This window comes from Aythya ferina (assembly GCF_964211825.1).
Source record: "Aythya ferina genome assembly, chromosome: 20".
Lineage (NCBI taxonomy): Eukaryota > Metazoa > Chordata > Aves > Anseriformes > Anatidae > Aythya > Aythya ferina.
Genome location: NC_140318.1, coordinates 2,094,787 through 2,111,318, shown reverse-complemented (window position 1 = coordinate 2,111,318; position 16,532 = coordinate 2,094,787). Strand labels below are relative to the sequence as shown.

The following is a 16,532-nucleotide window of genomic DNA, read 5'->3' as shown; positions in this document are numbered from 1 at the left end:
GGCCCTGTGGAGCTGCCTGTGTACTCCAGCCCACGGTCACCTCAGCAGGCTCAGGCACATTTCATACATACGCATCTTTACTAGCCGTACAGAAACATTAATTTTTATAAACTGAAGAATTAGCTTTAAAAAATGCAGAAGCTGCTTTCCTAGACCTGTCTGCCATGTCTTGGACTGGCCCAAGCTTTTTCCATCTAATTTCTGTTCCTCACATTATCATAATGCAAAGGGAAGAAGCTTTTAAAGAGTTGTTTTTGCAGTGGCATTGTGCGTGGTGTTTCTAAGCAGCATAGTGTGGCTGCGGTAGAGAACTGACTACACTGCTTGTGCATCTTGAGTGGGAGGAGAGGAATAAACACCTTTGAGATGGAACCCATCCGTCTGCTGGCTGCTTGGGGATGTCTCACTGTGCCACAGGCTTAGAACCTCCTGCAGGTTTCTACCCTGCTTGTCTCCATCCCAAAATCAACTCTGGACTGCTTGCCACAGAATAATAAGCTGTCTTCAGCCACTTCTGAGCTGAAATTATGTGGGACTGGTTTAGCTGTGACTATGTGCCACTGTAACAGAAGTCATTTTAGAGCTTTTTTTCTGTAGCCTCATGCTATGACCTAGATTTCCAGAGGGGACTGGTTATTGTAGATGCTTCAGGTCTTATACCCTGTTCAGATAATGTACTATGTTTGATTGATAACAGATGGATGGAGGGACCACTCAGTGAAATGTGCCATCTCTAAGCAACAGCGACCTTTCAGTGCCTTTCTGAGAGAGCTGAAAACTGGATGGCTTCTCCGGTGAGGGGGTGGAACTAGACAGGCATATTCATATTGTTTTGCATAAGTCATGATGGATTGAAGTTTAGCTGAAGGCTAATAAAATCAGCAGTTAGATAAAAGCTAAATTAAAATGTTAGTACTAAATAGAACAAGACAGAGCTCTTTGTGTGATGTTAGATCTTGGCATTGAGGCAGGTACCTTTTAATTGTAAAATAAAGTGGCTTTAACAGTATGATCATTATTTTACAGAAGCTTTTGAGTTCACTAGCTAAAATATCGGCATATGAGATTCTCTGCAAAGCTTTTATCTAGTTTGAAATAAAGTAGGATTTTTTTCAGCAATTATATCACTGGTTGTAGAGTGTTACAGAGATGAAATATAATGGCTTTCAAATTACATTCTGGTGTAGAGCAATCAGCCATGACTCAAAGCTGCTTCTTTATTGGTGTCTGAAAAAATGTAATTGAGATGGCAACCAGAGTGGCTGCAAGCACATTGGATTAGCTCGTTAATGAGGAGGTGCCTAAATCTGAGTGACAACTGTGTGAGCAAGGGCACATAAACCGGGGTTGGCCGTGGCATGGAGTGCCTCCACTGTGCTGGTGGATTGGAGAGACCCTCCACGTGTGTCTAAGGAGCATACTCCTTGATTTCTGACAAAATGGTGTAACCTAGTGCTATGACTTCAACCTTACTGGTTCTTAGGCTGTCTCCATGGGAGAAAGGCTAGACCTGGTGCCTTTGTAGATGCTGTACTGATTGTTGTCTAGCACGACAGTCCTCTGTACTTTATGGATCCCTGTTCTGAGGAGAGGGAGCCCTGGGAGACCATGACCACAAAGCAAAGTCAAGCCTAGCAAAATAAGATTTGCAAACAAGAGCTTGGTTCTGCACTTGCTTTCTCCGTTCTTCTTTAGCTCTGTACTAAATGAGGCCCGAAGGCAAACAGAATCCATACTGCTTAACATAATACAGTGACAAGTTACTTCATGTTTTCACTAAATAACTCCATGATAAATCTACAGAATAAAAATCTTGAACAAGTCCCTGGAGGGAGGAATACTTTGATGAGGGAACAGGGATTTTTAATAGGCATCATGCAAAGGTTTCCTTTTTTTCCTGCAGCAATGATTAGACGTTCTCCAAATGGCCTTTCCATGGGCCAGATGGGTTGTTTGGACTAATTGGCAACCGCCTGTTTTCAGGACACCTGAGTCACTTCCCCCTTCCTCCATCCTTCTGTCACTGCTGCTGCTGGTCATGCGTTACCGCCACGCGCTGGGGCTGCTGGAGAGGAGGATGTGGCCTCTTGCCTTGCAGAGAGCATCACAGCCCTGAATCGCAGCCACCTGCACGGTCAAGTCTGGCATACCCCCAGGTACCCCAACAAACCCCCTGAGCTCCAGAGGTTTCTTCTAAAAACAGCTTATTTTTGTGACAGGTGGAAGAGCAGTGAGATATGTTAAGACTATGTAGCGTGGTGGGAGGACTGGGCACTTACAGCAGGCTCCAGGAGGGTGCTTACTGTTCAGGCACATGGGTGCTCTAGTAGAAGTGGCCCAAATGCTGGTGTCTGCCATCAATACCTGCCACCTCACCAAGAGCTGCTGGAGGTCTGCACCGTGCCCAAGCAGGCTGCCACAGGCAGCTATCTGCAGGCTGCACAGCTCCATGCTTACTGCCTGGTTTCATCCTTTAAGGGCTTTCAAGTATTGATTCCTGAGGAATCAGTGGGACCCCATAAATGCACCAACCCCCTCTCCTGTTAGGGAGCAGGAAACGTGGCATTGGGACATTGGCTTTGAGTAGGGCCCTTGTGTCCTGCACCTACCGCAAAATCAGCTGCTAAGGTTCAGTGATCCCAAGGCACCGTGGGCTGGTTCAGTCCTGCTGCGGCCTCCTGTGGTTAATGATTACAAGGACTAAACTTCCAGACCTGGAACATTGGGTTCTTCCCCTGTTTTTGTTTTTGCCTCGGGCAATGCCAGTCTCCACTCCACTTTCCCTGCATCCAAGCCCAGGCCGCTTGCCTTGGCCAGGTGCTCAGCTGTGATGCTCTGGTGCAGCTTTGGTGATAAATACTGATGCCACAAAACTCTCCTTATCCATACTTCCTGCTATCTAAACTTGGGCTATGTTTCTCATCATGATTCACTAACCTCATTAGCTCCCCTGAGGCTAAAAGAGTCCTTGAACTGTTTAATATTCTTGGGTTTGTAAATGACACAATTAGCACTGATTTTTTTCTCTCACCTAGTAACAGCCTTGTTTCCAAATTGGAGAATAAGATTTTACAGACAGCTTGAGAACTCAGAGACCTTCCTTTAGATTTGGGGATTGCCACAGAGAAAGGTCACCACAGTCTGCTGGCAATTTTATTAGTGTTCAGTAATTTTTAACAAAGGACCACGTAGTGAGAAGCGGGTGCCAGCTGTGCTGTGCCTGGCTCTGCTCGGTGCCTTCGCACTGGGGCCGTGTTTGGATGTGACTGACCCCTGCCCACAGGCAGCCTGGCAGCAGAGGTGCGTGCTCCCTTCCCCGTTAGCTGTTGTTGCGTTACAGAAATGCTCCTGGGCAAGTTTCTAAACCCATTTACATTCCCTGTGTGTTGTTCAGAACGACCATGATTCCTTCTAAAATCAATGGCGATTGCATGCTCTAGAAAATCCCGTACAAGCCACATCTGAGCATTAGACCTGCCTGCTGGTTTTACCAAGAAGGCAAGCTTTAGCTGGGAGCCCTGCACACTGGTCTTTGCTAACAGACATTACAGGCAGGGCTGCGGTGGCCCTACAGTGACTGACACCCTCCAAGCTCCATGGCCTGTTCTGGCTGCACTGCTGGTGCCCGCAGATGTAGACCCGTCCTTTTTGTGCAGCTCTTGGAGGCCAACAATAACCCCAGGCTTTCTGTAAGAAATGTTTCCTCAAGTGGAACTGCTGGAGATTGATAGTATTAACAGCTACACGGGGAAAGTCTCCTCGCCTGGGAATAAAGCAGATTATTTCAGACCCTGACTGTCTCAGACCAGGACGTAGCAAGGCTGTTCATGAAAGTAGCTGGCACTGGGAAATGGAGCAGTTCATCTGCACCCGGGGCTTGAGCTAGCAAAGGGCTTTCTGCCCTGAAAGAGAAGGGAGCCTGATTGCACCTAGCAAATGAGGCATGAAACCTGGTCGGCACCGAGCAGCACACTAAGCAGCTCGGCATCCCTCACATTCTCATTCTGGTCTAGTTTGTAATCGAGCGCTGTTCCTGAATGCAAATGGAGCTCAGGTCTTCACTCTAGCTTAAATTCTGCTTGCTCATAGCTGGAGATGCACGACCAGCTTCCTACCTCTGCTGCAGCTACACAAAGGAAATGTTAATTTCTCGAGGTGGTGGCTAAGGGAAGCCACAAGGCACAGGGCTGGAGGACAGCACCCAAAACACGTTTGGTGCATGATAGCACGTTAGAAGCCAGGAGATGGTCCCTCCCTGCAGCATTTGCCAGAAGCAGGTGTTAGTCATGCAGATGTAGCTGCTCCAGCTTTTCTGAGGAGCAAACTAGATTCTTCCTAGGAACATCTCCCCTGCTGCCTCTGATCTCCCTCCCCAGGACTCACACATCTTACTGGTGGTGTTGCCACGTGAGCAAGCGTGTCAGGCTCACGGGAAGGAGTGGGAAGGGACTGAGTGTACAACGGGACTTCAGAGGGAGCAGCAGAAATCCTCAGTTGCTCCCTGCTCGTGGATTTGTATGAGCAGCATCTCACGGCCTGGCCCTGCTGGCCTGGTGCTGTGGAACTGTCACTAGCAGGGGACAAGCTGTAACCAGAACAACCGAATGAAATAGAAAATGAGCATCCTTGTTTTGCATACGAGAAACCAATGCACAAAATATTGTTACCTTCCCACAGCCACATAGGGGGTCTGAGGCTTTTTCATGGAGCTCTGAGCCTGTTGCAGAGTCCTGGCTCCTGTTCATCTTCTGAGCTTTGTTGTTTGAGCATTTATGAACAAGGTTTAAAAAAAAAAAAAAAAATCAGTATCTTAACTTCTCTTGTCCTACATACCAGACTGGAGGGCAACTAGGATACAAAATAGCGTGTACAAGAACAGGAGACCTTCTTTGCCAGAGCCTCAGCAGTGATTTTTATAGGGAAATACAGAATTACTTGAAGGTGCCTCAGTGCATAATTGCAGTCACTTGTAAGGGTTATTTCAGGTGAATTTGACTTGCTTCTGATGAACCAAGCACTCCTTATCTGCAATAATTTAGCAGTTTTGGGGTAGGAGCTATGCTCACGTACACTCAGTGCCTGGTACATGAGATTCCTTTGGGGTAGGGTCTCAAGACACCACTTCAATTACTGAAACTAATTAATAACCCAAGCTTAAGAGCAGGGAAGAGCATTAGCTCCAAGCAGCTGCTGAAGGACAGCGTGGCACAATGACAGCTGTACCTGTGCACTGCACACAGCAGGTGCTCCCCCCAGGGTGAAGGCACATCGTGGGGCTCAGCACGGCCAGGAAGGCAGCAGTCAGGCTGCCCTCCTGGTTTTCAGTGCAAATTCACCACCAGAGCTTCACGGCTGGCTCCCCCAGCTCTCCCTCCAGCCTCCCCTTGCAGATGGGCAGCACTGTGGACAGAAAAGGTAATTTGTTTTTTCCTGTAAGTGAATAGAGGTAGGGAGGGAAAAAAGACACAGCTTCCCTGTGAAGCGGGGCTGGCCCACGCTGGCAAGAGAAGGGCAGAATGGCTGTGTGTGGGAAAGCTCCCTATTAAACCTGGGGACAGCGGGGGGCTCCTGGAAGTGACAGTCACACAATGGTGCTTTTGTCAGAGAGGCACCAAAGGCCAGATGATGTCACCTTGCACTGGGCTGTGAGGCTGCTTGTGTGCCTCAGGATGGAGCTCAGCAGCATCACATATCTTTTTAACAGGGAGGAGGCAATGAAAAGGCTGCTTTTATCCCACCCTTTTTAAAAAGCAGATGAAGCAGCTTTGTCCCAGAACAGCTTGGCTGTTGTCAGAGGTAGAAACCCCCAGCTAAAGAGCTGCTGCCTGTACCCCACCAGCTCCCATCACCTGCAGAAGCTGTAGCCTCCCCCATGGGTGCAGCTTGGGGCGCTCTTTGCTCCACATCCTTTTGGCTGGCTCAGAGGAACATCTAAACTCTGGCCACATTCTTCACTTTGCCACCTCACCTTTTCATGGAAAGACCAGGCTGGCCTCGAAGGCTTCCTGGAGCTCCAGCAGCTGGAGACCTCCCGTGATAAGGTCTGTCGAAGATGGGGAGAAAAGGGATGAAGAGGAAGGCCTAAACTAACATGCCCATCTGAATGCTTTGCAGAACCTCAGGAAGCAGGATTCCCTCAGAACTCAAAGGAGATGTGCATGAAAGGCAGTGCTTTTCTTTGCCTTGCCCTTGCCTGACCAACTTCGGCCACAGGCAGCATCCTCACAGCCCGTGCACCATTTCTCTCCAAGCTCATCTGCCCTATAGGTAGGCACTCAGAGAGCATGGCTGAAGACAGCCTGCAGCACAGCCTCTTGCCAGCTTGGGACAGGGTCCTGAGCTGCTCTGGTGGTTACTGGGTGGGCTGCGGGGACTGCAGCCCCACAGAGGATCGCAGGTCTGCGCATGCTGTGCAGTGGGGATGTGTAATCCTTACCATGAGTGGGTGCTGGAAACTCCTGATTTCAGCTCTGCTGTGCCTCGACTTGCCCAGTGAGCTCCTGGTGAGTCGTCCTGCCTCAGTTTCCCATGCTGGGGCTCTGGTTAACATCTGCCCATCCCAGGGAGAAGCTACAGTTCAAGATTCTTGTCTGCAGAAGGACCTGAGTGGAAAGCTGTGTTCAGGAGGAGGTTTTCAGATTAGTCAGCTCACAGTATGGCTGCTTTTGAATATTTATGAAAGCAGAAAACTGTCAGACATGTTTCTCCGAGCTGTACAGCTCCTTACCTGAAAGGAAGGGTTTTCTTAAAAGCAGTGCTTGCTTGCCTCAGTTTTTCCACAGAACCTCACTCTACCAGGGTGAGGGACAAAAGCCTGGGATAACAAAAGCAGGGTGTCTGCAAGGGGATGCAGCACAAGCTCCTTGAGCTGAAACCACCACACAGCATTGCTTTTTAATAACTAGAGCCTGAAAATTGTTGCAGAGAGGCAGCACCCAGAGAGCCTGGATCCACAGACTGCTCTCTGCAGCTTCCAAAACATCAGCGGGGGGGCAGTACGTGGTACAGCTTCCTACAAGTGATTGTTTGCTAGATGCTAAGCAGTTTTGTGGCTTCACTCTCATAAATCACCCCAGAGACTGACTACAAAGGAAAACCAGGAGTTTGCATGAGGCAGCCAGGCCAGGCATGCCCAGCATTCCTGGTGGTGCCTCGTCCATAGACCTTGGTCCCCTAAAGAGCATCCTAAAAAGAGACAGAAAATGCCTGTGTCTCTGCAGAGAGCTGAAACGTGTCCAGAGCCAAAATTAAGAGGAGCTAGGCCAAGCTCACATGCCCCTTGCCATTTACAGGCAACTTTCAAGAAGTTTCTTTTGGAGCTGCAGCTGTGAACTAAGCCAGGACCAGGGCTGAAGTGCCCTCCTGCTGCCAGAGGGCTTGGCAGGTACATGGCCACAAAGACCTGCAGATTAGACCTATTCATACACTGCTGACAGTGCCAAATCAGAAAGTCCAGAAATGCAAATATTATCCTAGCTTAACTCAGGTTTTTATTTCATCCGTCTCCCAAACTGCAGCACAGCTTGGGTCTGGTTGCAGCAAGAGCCTGGCCACTAGCAAGAGGTTTGGACAACAGGGACTTCACCATCCTGGGCCCATCCCATAATACCTGAGCGAGGTGAGCAGAGCAGGCCTGGGGTAGCAGCCAGGAGTCCAGATCATCAGGCAGGTCCATGCTGATGAGACTGGAGAGAGGCCAAGCTGGGACATCAGCGGGTCCATAGCAGTCATGGCTGGGCTCAGCTGGAGACCAACACTCCCACACCACAGCTCAGGAAAGATTTCAAAGGCCCAGAGCCGAGCTTAAATGCAGCCCATGTGCCCGGTGTATGGGGGTGTGGTGGAGGCCCCAGGTGAAGCTGATCAGGACCGTTAAGGCCTGCGGTGGCCTCAGGGCCCTGGCACTGGGTGTGTGTTGTCCAGCTGGAAACCAGCAGCTTAATTCTGCACCCTGCGGTCAGGGCAGTAAGCTGCAGAGCTGTTGGCATTGCACGTTTCTGCAGATAAATGCAAAGCTGTGCCTGTGCGCACTTGGTGTCGCTGTGAAGTTGTCAAAATGAGAATCCTGGAGTCCGTCCCCTGGCCCTGTACGAGCCTGTCAGTACTTCTGCTTCCACCTCCCATCTCAAATCGCCTTTGCCTGCCTGCTGGACCCAGCCAGTGCCAGGAAGCAGATGGTTTCGCATACCTTGGCTGAGATGTGTTGAAGAAATGTTGAGCTCTAGACTGGATTTTCCCATTAATACTTTGAACACAGGCGTTTGACAAGTTGTCTCCAGCTCCAGCACCTGAGCAGAACCACCACGCGTGGGGCACTGGCTCCGGGCAGCCCGCAGCAGCCCCATAAATCAGTCCTTGGGGCCTGGCCTGGCCCCTGGGTTCCTCGCCAGCACTGATCAAAGCCCAGGCCGCAAGTTTCTGCAGCTCAGGCTGCAGTCGGGGCTGTCGGCACCGCAGGGTGGTTGCACACAGACCGACTACAGGCCAGAGGTGTAGGTGGAGACCTGGTGAAGGAGCGTGGAGCTCCCCAGGGACCCTGTGCCCACTGCCTGCATCTCCCAGGGCATTGTGCAGAGCTGATGGGCAGGAAAACACCCACGTACTGAGTCTTTCTGTGTGCTTTGGAGACCAGGCCAGAGCATGGAAAGACCTTCTGGGTGCATGAACCTGCAGACACCATCCTTCCCCCCGGCACCACTGCACAAGCCCCAGTCCTCCCCGGTTCCCCAGGCAGCAGGCAGCACAGCCGGAGTGCCGACGAGGGCAATGTAAATCCTGTGTGACAGCAGTGACCCCGCGTCCTCGCTGGGGCTGCTCCTGGCACCCCCCAGGTCACCGCTCCGGGACGGCCTGCAAAGAGCTTGCTGGGGGGGAAAGAGCTAATTTAAATGAGAAAAAAAAAAAAGACTTTGGGTCCGTTGCCAGCATTCTCCTTGCCTATTGTACTCCCTGCTCGGGTTCTGCTTTCCCCTGGGCAGCTTTATGTTTCCAAGGCCCATAAATTCTCGTTTTTCCACTGGGCAGGAGGTGTGCTCCTGGGCTGCGCCGCTTCCTGCCGGGTTTTGTGTCCGTGTTGCCCAGTTACTGCGGCGCAGCCCCGGGCTATGCCCAGCCCCATTCAGACCAGCTGTGGCCCCCGGCCCCGGCAGTGTGGAGGATTCGGGGCAGGAGCTTGCTTTCCAGGAGGAGAAAAGGGAAGGCTGAGAGCCCGTGGCTTCCAGACAGAGGCTGTGGGGCTCAGGGGTGACCTGAGAGGGTGTCCTCCCCGAGGGGCTGTCACCTGGAGGTGTGCTGCAGCTGGGGACGTGGTGACTTGCCAGGGGATTTGAGGCTGGGCTGCAGCCGGTGGCCCAAAGGCTGTGGGAACTGACAATGTTTGTTTGTCAGATCCAAAGCGCCCGTAATCTGCCCTTGCTGAGAGCAAAGCCCACGGGGTTTCTGTGGCATCATTTCCAAGCAGCAGCCCTCCAAGCATCAATAATTCAAACAGAAGTTGAGATAACACCGTGTCCCCATTCCGTGCGGGCCGGTTTGGTCGGAAATTAATAACATTCCTGAAGCAGAAATACTTGGATTCTCTGCGGTACTGATTCCTAGCACGGCACCCAGGCGGCACCAGAGGTTGCAGACTGTGGCCGGGGGGAGAGGCCTCACCCCCGGGTCCTGCCATGGGCCTGTTGCTGTGCGGGGCCACCAGGAGCCTTCTGTAGGGCTGAGCAGATCTCTTCCCCTCATTGCTGTGCCTCCGGTGTCTGTCAGCTGGGGCCGGGGCTGCGCCTCGCCACAGGGTTCTTTAGGGACACAGAAATCCCAAGGCTGCTGTGCCAGGAGTGGGGCTGGACAGCTGCAGGAAGAAACAGGCCATCCCCAAGGCTGTGGAATCATCCTTCGGGCATGCAAACAAAGTACTTACCCACTTAACTCCTGTCTCAGGAACCCAGAGAGCCTCTGCCTCACCTTCCCGTACTCACCTCTGCAAACCACGGCACCACAGTGCTGGCTCCCGCAGCTCCCTGGGGTCCGGCCCTCCTGCTCTTTGTTAATGAGGAAGGTGCATTTTTTGGAAACAGAGCCTGCCTCCAGGACTTGCAAACACTCTATTTTATGACATTTTTCATTTGCATAATGAAGGCCCTGATACCTTCAGTAATTAATCACATTAAGAATTGCTTCCTTGAATAACTCTATTCATGCAAGTTGTTCTTAGTGCTGGAAACTGCGTATGATTTCAGATGTGCATTAGCCCATCTCTTTCATCAGCAGATGGAAGCGGGTAACTGCATGTGTAATTTATATCTGCTTGGGTGGAATTATCAGATGAAATATGCATTACACAGCGCCATTAACATTTCTAGTCATACAGTCTTTAGCTCTTGGGTAAGTTAATATTACATGCCAACAGTGTGGGGGACCGTGTGAGAGGCAAGGACCTGAACACAGGGATTTGAAAACAAAAATGGAAAGTATTCCAGGTCAGATGCATCAGAAATAGAATTAATGAAGCTGCTAAATTAGGTGAGATGCAGTGCCCTTTTTTGACCTGCATTCTTTATAAAACGTCCCCTCCTCTCTCCATAGCCAATAAAACCGCCAGGTTTGCCCACTGGATCTCCGCTTAGGGGCAGCTCCCGACTCCTTAACATCCAGAAAGATCCCCCAGAGGATAGCACAAGCAGCAGGAGAATAACTTGAATCTCAGAAGGCAGATTCGGGGGTCTCACCCTGCAAGAAGGATTTCAGGGCCCTGTGGATCTGAATCATTTTTAGGCCAAGCTCTGACCCTCTGGCTCAACATCAGCCCACAGGAGGAACAAGGGCAGGGCCGGGCAGCTCACAGCAGCCCTGTGGCTGCCTGCGGGGCTGATGTCCCCTGTGGGTCCCCTCCAGAGCCCGTCCCGAGGTCAGGCTGTGCAGGACCCAGGGCTGAAGGAGGCTCCCCCTTCACTTCTGGCAGTGCCTGGCCGTGCACTGCCACTGCTCCCGGTCGTTTGCTTTCTGGCCAAGACAGAAAGAAAAAAAATCTCTCTGCAAAACCCAGACTTGGACTTTGCTTAAAGCCTCTGAGTAAAGAGCCTTGTTTGAATGTAATTGCACCCCTGTTGCTACAAGGGGAAAATACACTGCATTGCTCTCTCTTTCTTGGAAAGCTCGGCTAGTATTTTCCCAGCCATTTGTGTACAAAGAAAGATAAATAGCTCTTTAGCGGGCAGAACAATCTCTCCCATTTTTTTGTTGTTTTTTTTTTTTTTTTTTTTCTTTTTGACATCCATGCCAGCACATGAGGCGCAGCAGCTTGGCGGAGCTGAGAGCAGGGAGGGTGCAGCCTGGCGGAGCTGGGAGCAGCGGCAGGGCCAGGGCTGAGGCTGGGGTGTGTGCTGTCCGTGAGCTCCTGCAGGCTGCCCAAAATCCAAGGGATGCTCCTGCCACCTTGCCCGTCGCTTTCACTCCTCCCTCCATATAAATGTTCATCAGATTTAGCTCCAGCTTCACACGCTGTGGTGCTATAGATAGATTTTTAAAGAGCTCGTCTCAGAGTAATAATTCATGGGGAGATCAAAGGGCTATGGTTTAATCAGGGGTCTGTCTGATACCAGCAACCTTGCAGAGTGCTAAGAATTCAATGAGCATCATCAAAGGGCTGATAAGCACGAAAAGCCATCCAATTTTCTGCCCGTAAGGCTGGTGGGGCTTACAGGGGTGCTGAGGAGCTGGACAGACTCCTGGCTGCCGTGCCGACAGAGCCACGCACACTCCAACATCAGGCTCTGATGGAGCTGCCTGGACTCCCCTAATGACTGAGCTGCTGCCTGCAGCTCCACTGACTCTACGAAGAGATAAGATTGCTAATTACATGTCTAATTACACAGCATAGGTAAGCTTCAGTCTGCGCTCTGCCTCTTGGCATCCCCTTGTCCTCCACGTACCAGAATCACGTCCTCTGCAGGGATTCTCCGGAGCAAGGGGTCAGAAGCCATCCTGGGGGCTGACTGCCGCCGTGTACGTGCCCCCCCAGCCCTGCTACAGCACGGTTATGTTTTTAGGTTATCAAAATGGGGGATTTGGGATTTGTTCCCTCTGTTTTACAGGTACGGTAACTGTACATCGAGTTAATCCAAAGGATTTCTTTTTTTAATAGATGCATGGGGTCTGTCTCTATGGCTGCGCTGACAGTAATGGCTCTGTGCTGGTTTAGATAAACCGAGGGTCTGGCCCAGGAAAGCTGGGTTTCAGATAGGGACTGCCAAAAAAATACCGGGTATCAAAATGCTGTGTTTGGAAGCCAAAAACGGTGCCTAAAATGGGGCCGGCAGGGATCAGCATGGTTAACACGGGTCTCCAGAGTGGAAAAGGCTCTGCCGTGCTTCTTAGCTATCATCACAAGCAACATTTAAAAGCCAGCAGTTTAATTTTTAACACAAATGGAGGCGAGTTCAAACTGCAGACACCTGCAGATAAGGAGTTGGTTTTTTCTCTAGAGATACGGAGCGCAGCGAGGTTAATGTGATTATGTCAATGACTGAGATATAATTGCGTTACCGCCACCCATCTGGCCCTCCCTGCGACTCGTAAGTGATTTTATATTCCCCATGCACTGCAGCGCTGAGGCACAAGGGCACTGGAGATGCCAGAAATCACTGCTTGGTGCCTGCTGCAAGAGCCACCCCCCGGCACGCCGCTGGTGCAGGTCCTGCTGGACTGTGCAAGGTGTTTCAAACATCAGCACGTCAGGAAATTCCTTGTGGGTCTGGATTAACAGCCCCTGGGCTGCTGGTCTCTGGTGCAGCCACAAAGCCCCTCCTTGTCACCAGCACCCTCACCCCTGGGTGTCCTGCGCTGGGCTCCCCCAGGACGCTGCTCAGTGAGCTGGGTTCCCACCACAGGCTGGGACAACGTGGCTCCTGGTGTGGTCCAGAGGATGGAGCACTGCTTGTCCCCTCCTGAGGGGCACTCCTGACAAGGGCAGGATCCCACTGGCACCCCAGCTCCAGCACCGGGTCCCTCCAACAAGGATTTTCTCAGCAGCATAAGCAAGGACCGCTTCCCTCGGCAGCTGGGATTAAAAACAAAAACATTTTCATGTGAAGCACTGATCAATGCAGCACAGTCCGGTCCTACCTCTCTCCTAACCCGCCTTTGTCTTCCCATCAGTATGAATTCAAAGCCAAGAACATTAAGAAGAAGAAGGTGAGCATCATCGTGTCCGTGGACGGCGTGAAGGTGATCCTGCGCAAGAAGCAGAAGGTGAGGCTTCTCCAGCCCAGCGTGCCCGGGACATTGGCCCTGACCATGGCCGAGCATTGCTGCTGCTCAGAGGAGTCAGACTTCTAACCAGAAGGGGCCTTTTCTCAAGAAACACCCAGAATTTTCACAAGGAAAAAAACCTCCATTTTTCACCAAAAAAAAAGATAGCAAAATCTCACCAAAAAAAAAAAAAAAAAAAAAAAAAGAGTGGGAAAATTACACTGTGGGAGGAGGATTTTTTCTATCAGAAAATGTAAAGCTTTCAGGAAATGCAGTTTCTTTTCCTTGTTAATACCAGCAGGCTTCCTCCACACTGCCTTGGCTGCGCACCCCTCAGCTCTCCGTGCTGCCTGAGCCCCGTCCCTGAGCTCACCCCCAAGGAGAGCCAGCGGCTGCCCCCAATCTCCCAAGCCCCTGCTCAGAGCCTTGTTCCCCAAATGTGTTAATCTTCTGCATATTTGATGATATAAATTAATCTATAAATTAATCTTCGGAACAGTTTTCAGCCCTGGAGGCTATGATCAGATGACCAGATATGATAAATGATCAAAGAAATCTATTTTAATCCAAGATACCGACCAAGCAGCCACTGCTGACATGATCACAGAATCATTTCAGCTGGAAAAGACCCCTAAGAAAATCCGGTCCAGCCTTTAACCTGGCACTGCCCAGTCCTCCACCATTAACCCAGTCCAGCTGTAGCCCCGATCTTGGCTTGGGGACAAACGTGGCTTTTTCCTGGGTCCTGCCCATTGGCGTGGTGGAGTTTCAGTGCCTGAAATCCACTCTAACCGTGTTTCTGCCCCATGTACAGCGCAAGGAGTGGACCTGGGACGAGAGCAAGATGGTGGTGATGCACGATCCCGTGTACAGGTACGTGCCGGGGGTGCACCCCAGGTGCTTTTATCCAGCCCTGGGGGGTGCAGAGCTGTCCTCCTGCTTGTTCCACCTCCGGGAGGGCTGGCGCTCAAAGATCCATGAAAAATTAACAAGGCCGCAAAATTACTGCTGGCAGAGAATCTATTTCATGCATTTTGGGGATTGAGACAGACAGACTGAGCTGGCTTTGAAGCCTGCTCTGCGTTGAGCAGGGGTCAGACGGTGACCCGCAGAGATCCCTTCAGCCTGAATTGCTCTCTGATGCTAACGCAGAGGACAGGCTTCCTGTGGTCCCCAGCAGAGCACAGCTCGCTGTAAGCCTCTGAAGAAGGGCCTGATGTTGGGGCATGAGCTCTTGGAGGGAATTAACCCATACGGGATGCACTGATTGCCATAGCACCTGCTCTGGGATCTCCAGGTAGCTGGAGAAGAGAAGTCCCACCCAGAGGCATCTCCTGCTGCTCTGTGCCTGGTGGTGACAGCACTCAGAACACCCTGCAGGGCTCTGTCCGGGGGCTTTTCCAACAGGTCTGTCTGGGGAAAGAGCTTCTTCTGCGTGTTTAATTCCCCCTGTGCCTTCCCCCAGAATCTTCTACGTGTCTCACGACTCGCAAGACCTGAAAATATTCAGCTACATCGCGAGGGACGGCGCCAACAACTCCTTCAGGTGCAACGTCTTCAAATCCAAGAAGAAGGTAGGACGCTGCATCCACCTCAGGCCCTGCACCCTATGCTGGGGGGGTGTTTGGGGCTGTGGGACCCTCCCCAGGGCTGACGGGGGGGGGGTCTCTGCCCCGCAGAGCCAGGCCATGCGCGTGGTGCGTACGGTGGGCCAGGCCTTCGAGGTGTGCCACAAGCTGAGCCTGCAGCACGCCCTGCAGAACGCCGACGGGCAGGCGGACGGGGCCAGCGACAAGTCGGCGGAGGAGCAGCCACCAGAAGGTGACGTCCAGCTCCCCGCGGGGTCTGGGAGGCAGGGATGTGTTGGGGTGGGGGGCTGTGCACGGTGACCTGTCCTCCTGGGCCAGCTCTGCTGACAGCGAGAGCTTCGTGGCCCATCTGGGGCCGTGGGGGATGCGGCTTTCCCACCTCCCCGTCCTGGGAACACGGAGGCTGAGCCTCCTTTTCCAGCAGGGTGGTGGCCTGGCACGCTGCCCTGCTCCTGCCCCACTGCAGCACACGGAGACTTGAAGCAAGGCTTGGCTGCTTGGCTCTTCTTCCTGGGCTGCTGGGGGGCTGGCGGCTGTGCCTGGTTCATTTTATCCGTCTCGTTTGAAGTGCACCAGATAAAGGGCTCCAAGAGCACAGATGTGGACGAGGTTGGCCTCGACTCCGATGGCATCTGCGTGTCTGAGAGGGGACCAGGAGAGCTGCCGGCTGCCAGGGGTGAGCTCAGCGTGCTGAAAGCTGGACAAGGCACCAAGGACAAGAACTGCCAGGTAAGAATCCTTGGGACCAGGCTGGGGACGCTGCCCCCACTGCAGAGCCAACCTTTCTGGTGTCCCGGGGCAGCTCAGCAGGCCCCTGTGCCCCATGCCATGAAGCAGCTGGGGCTCACAGGGCACACGGAGCCAGCCAGGGCTGTCACCACCATGGGTGAAACACCCCAGTCTCCGTGGGCAGACCCGTGGCAGGGCTGCCTGCTCAGCATCCAGCTGGTTTGTAGTTGGCTGTGTCACTTCCCCAACCCGTGAGAGTCCCCTGGTGCAGGGCAGAGCCCTGGGGGGTCCTGACTGAGTGCACCGAGAGCTATCACACAGCACTGGAAAGGGAAAACAAGGCAGGGACCCCAGCAGCAACAGCTCCCTGTTAACAGGGCGAGACTACGAGGTGTCTCCAGCAAGGCGAGCGTTTCTGTGCTGTGCAGGTTGGTTTCTGGGCCCCAGGGCTGGTCTGCAGTGGTCGCTCCTCTGTGCTCAGGCAGCGACCCCAGCTCCCTGCTTTTCCTGGGCAGCAGCATCCCTCGGGGCAGCCCGGCCTCTGCAGCGAAGGCACCGAGGGTGCGCTCGATGCTGGCCGTGGGCAGCCCGTAATGAATAGCTGCTCTGCAGAGCCGTTCAGCGAGCGTTTCCTGGCTGCCTTAATGGCACCATTTCATTTCACACAATTGTATCGCTTGCAGAGCCTGGCTGCAAACAGCTGCGATGAAATGCACTCAATTGGATTTATTTCCTTGGCTCAGAAGGCTGGGCTTTGCTCTGCTTTCCCGTTTAGATGTGGATCTGCCCGCTGCTGCCCTGGTGCCCCTGCGCTGCCCAGGAGCAGGGACGTGGCCATGGGGTCACCGTCCCTGCGCTGCGCTGCCCGGGGCTCTGCAGGGCCCACGCTGGGATGCTGGGGGTGCAGGGGGTGCACGGCACAGCGTGGGCACGAGGGGGGTTTCTGGCAGCGAGCAGTGCCCAGCCTGGGTC

At 52.6% G+C, this 16,532-nt stretch overlaps 1 protein-coding gene and 1 long non-coding RNA gene across 5 annotated transcripts in view; one reads left to right on the top strand and one right to left on the bottom strand.

Moving 5' to 3' along the window:
• LOC311421650 (carboxyl-terminal PDZ ligand of neuronal nitric oxide synthase protein-like) overlaps positions 1 to 16,532 on the top strand; it is a 31,476-nt gene that overhangs the window by 11,404 nt on the left and 3,540 nt on the right. For all 3 annotated transcript variants that reach the window (XM_084493791.1, XM_084493793.1, XM_084493792.1), the window contains 5 exons: positions 13,150 to 13,242; positions 14,057 to 14,115; positions 14,708 to 14,816; positions 14,922 to 15,063; positions 15,400 to 15,560. In XM_084493791.1, coding sequence (XP_084349917.1) covers positions 13,150 to 13,242; positions 14,057 to 14,115; positions 14,708 to 14,816; positions 14,922 to 15,063; positions 15,400 to 15,560 — 564 coding nt within the window. The remainder of the gene's footprint in view (positions 1 to 13,149; positions 13,243 to 14,056; positions 14,116 to 14,707; positions 14,817 to 14,921; positions 15,064 to 15,399; positions 15,561 to 16,532) is intronic.
• LOC311421652 lies at positions 2,466 to 7,762 on the bottom strand. 2 transcript variants are annotated; one of them, XR_014684943.1, is made up of 4 exons: positions 7,610 to 7,762; positions 6,728 to 6,814; positions 6,437 to 6,614; positions 2,466 to 5,400 (listed from the first exon to the last, which is right to left on the bottom strand). It is a non-coding gene; the product is annotated as an uncharacterized lncRNA (long non-coding RNA). The 2 variants fall into 2 exon arrangements; XR_014684944.1 differs by lacking the exon at positions 6,728 to 6,814.